Genomic DNA, 1272 nt, shown 5'->3' on the forward strand with positions numbered 1-1272 from the left:
CGATGATGGCCAGGCCAGCCCTCCCAGTCCCTCCCAGTGCTCCCAGTCTCACCAGCTGCCCGGCCAGCAGCGGCATGTACTCGATGATGGCCAGGCCAGCCCTCCCAGTCCCTCCCAGTGCTCCCAGTCTCACCAGCTGCCCGGCCAGCAGCGGCATGTACTCGATGATGGCCAGGCGCACCCTCCACTTGGCGTCCTCGGCCAGCTCCACGATGGCGGGCAGCAGGGACTGGGACAGCTGCCGGATCCCGATCACCTCGTTCACGCAGTCCAGGTTGGAGATGATGTTCAGCCGCACCTCGGGGCACTGGGACACACCGGGGGTCACTGGGGGGCTCTGGGAGGGGTGTCCCCAGGTGTCCCCAGGTATGTCCCTGGTGCCCCACCTCGTCCTTGAGCTGTGCCAGGAACAGGGGCAGCAGGTGCCCTCTGTGTCCCCCATGTCCCCCACGTGTCCCCAGGTGCCCCCAGGTGCCCCCAGGTGTGCCCAGGTGTGCCCAGGTGCCCCCAGGTGTGCCCAGGTGCCCCCAGGTGCCCCACCTCGTCCTTGAGCTGTGCCAGGAACAGGGGCAGCAGGTGCCCTCTGTGTCCCCCATGTCCCCCACATGTCCCCAGGTGCCCCCAGGTGTGGTCCAGGTGTGCCCAGGTGCCCCCAGGTGTGCCCAGGTGCCCCCAGGTGCCCCACCTCGTCCTTGAGCTGTGCCAGGAACAGGGGCAGCAGGTGCTCCACCGTGTTGTCCTTGCCCAGGATCGGGGACAGGCCCATGATCACCGAGGCCAGCGCCGACTTCACGTGCTGGTTGGCGTCGGACACCAGCTCCTGGGACGGGGGGACAGGTGAGCACAGGTGGGACAGGTGGGGACAGGTAGGGACACACTGACACCTGAGGGCACCCCCACGGGCCCTGAGGCCACTGGGAGGTGCCAAAAGGTGTCCCCAGGTGTCCCAGGTGCCCCCAGGTCCCCAGTGCCTCACCTTGATGCAGGGCAGGATCTGGCCCATGATCACGGCCTCGCGACAGTCCGGGGACAGGTTCTCACAGAACTCTGGGGACACAGAGGGGACGTTTTGGGGACATCAGGGGCGGTTGGGGATATTTAAAAGTGTGACGGGGATTTGGGGACATTCAGAGACAGCAACAAACGGATTTGGGGCCGTTTTGGGGTGGTGACAGGTGGATTTGATGACGCAGAGGGTGGTGACAGACAGACCTGGGGACACTTTGGGGTGGTGACAGATGGATCAGGGGACACTTTGGGGTGGTGACAGAT

At 65.6% G+C, this 1272-nt stretch overlaps 1 protein-coding gene across 1 annotated transcript in view; it reads right to left on the minus strand.

Annotated features, from left to right (window-relative positions):
* The window catches only part of LOC108510271 (serine/threonine-protein phosphatase 2A 65 kDa regulatory subunit A alpha isoform-like), a 9190-nt gene that overhangs the window by 5345 nt on the left and 2573 nt on the right, over positions 1–1272 (minus strand). Inside the window, exons 5-7 of the mRNA XM_017839941.1 lie at positions 977–1045; positions 686–820; positions 20–307 (exon numbers count right to left, since the gene is read on the minus strand). Of these exons, the coding sequence (XP_017695430.1) occupies positions 20–307; positions 686–820; positions 977–1045 (492 nt within the window). The remainder of the gene's footprint in view (positions 1–19; positions 308–685; positions 821–976; positions 1046–1272) is intronic.

The sequence above is a fragment of the Lepidothrix coronata genome, unplaced genomic scaffold (assembly GCF_001604755.1).
Source record: "Lepidothrix coronata isolate B3197 unplaced genomic scaffold, Lepidothrix_coronata-1.0 Scaffold593, whole genome shotgun sequence".
Taxonomy (NCBI): domain Eukaryota; kingdom Metazoa; phylum Chordata; class Aves; order Passeriformes; family Pipridae; genus Lepidothrix; species Lepidothrix coronata.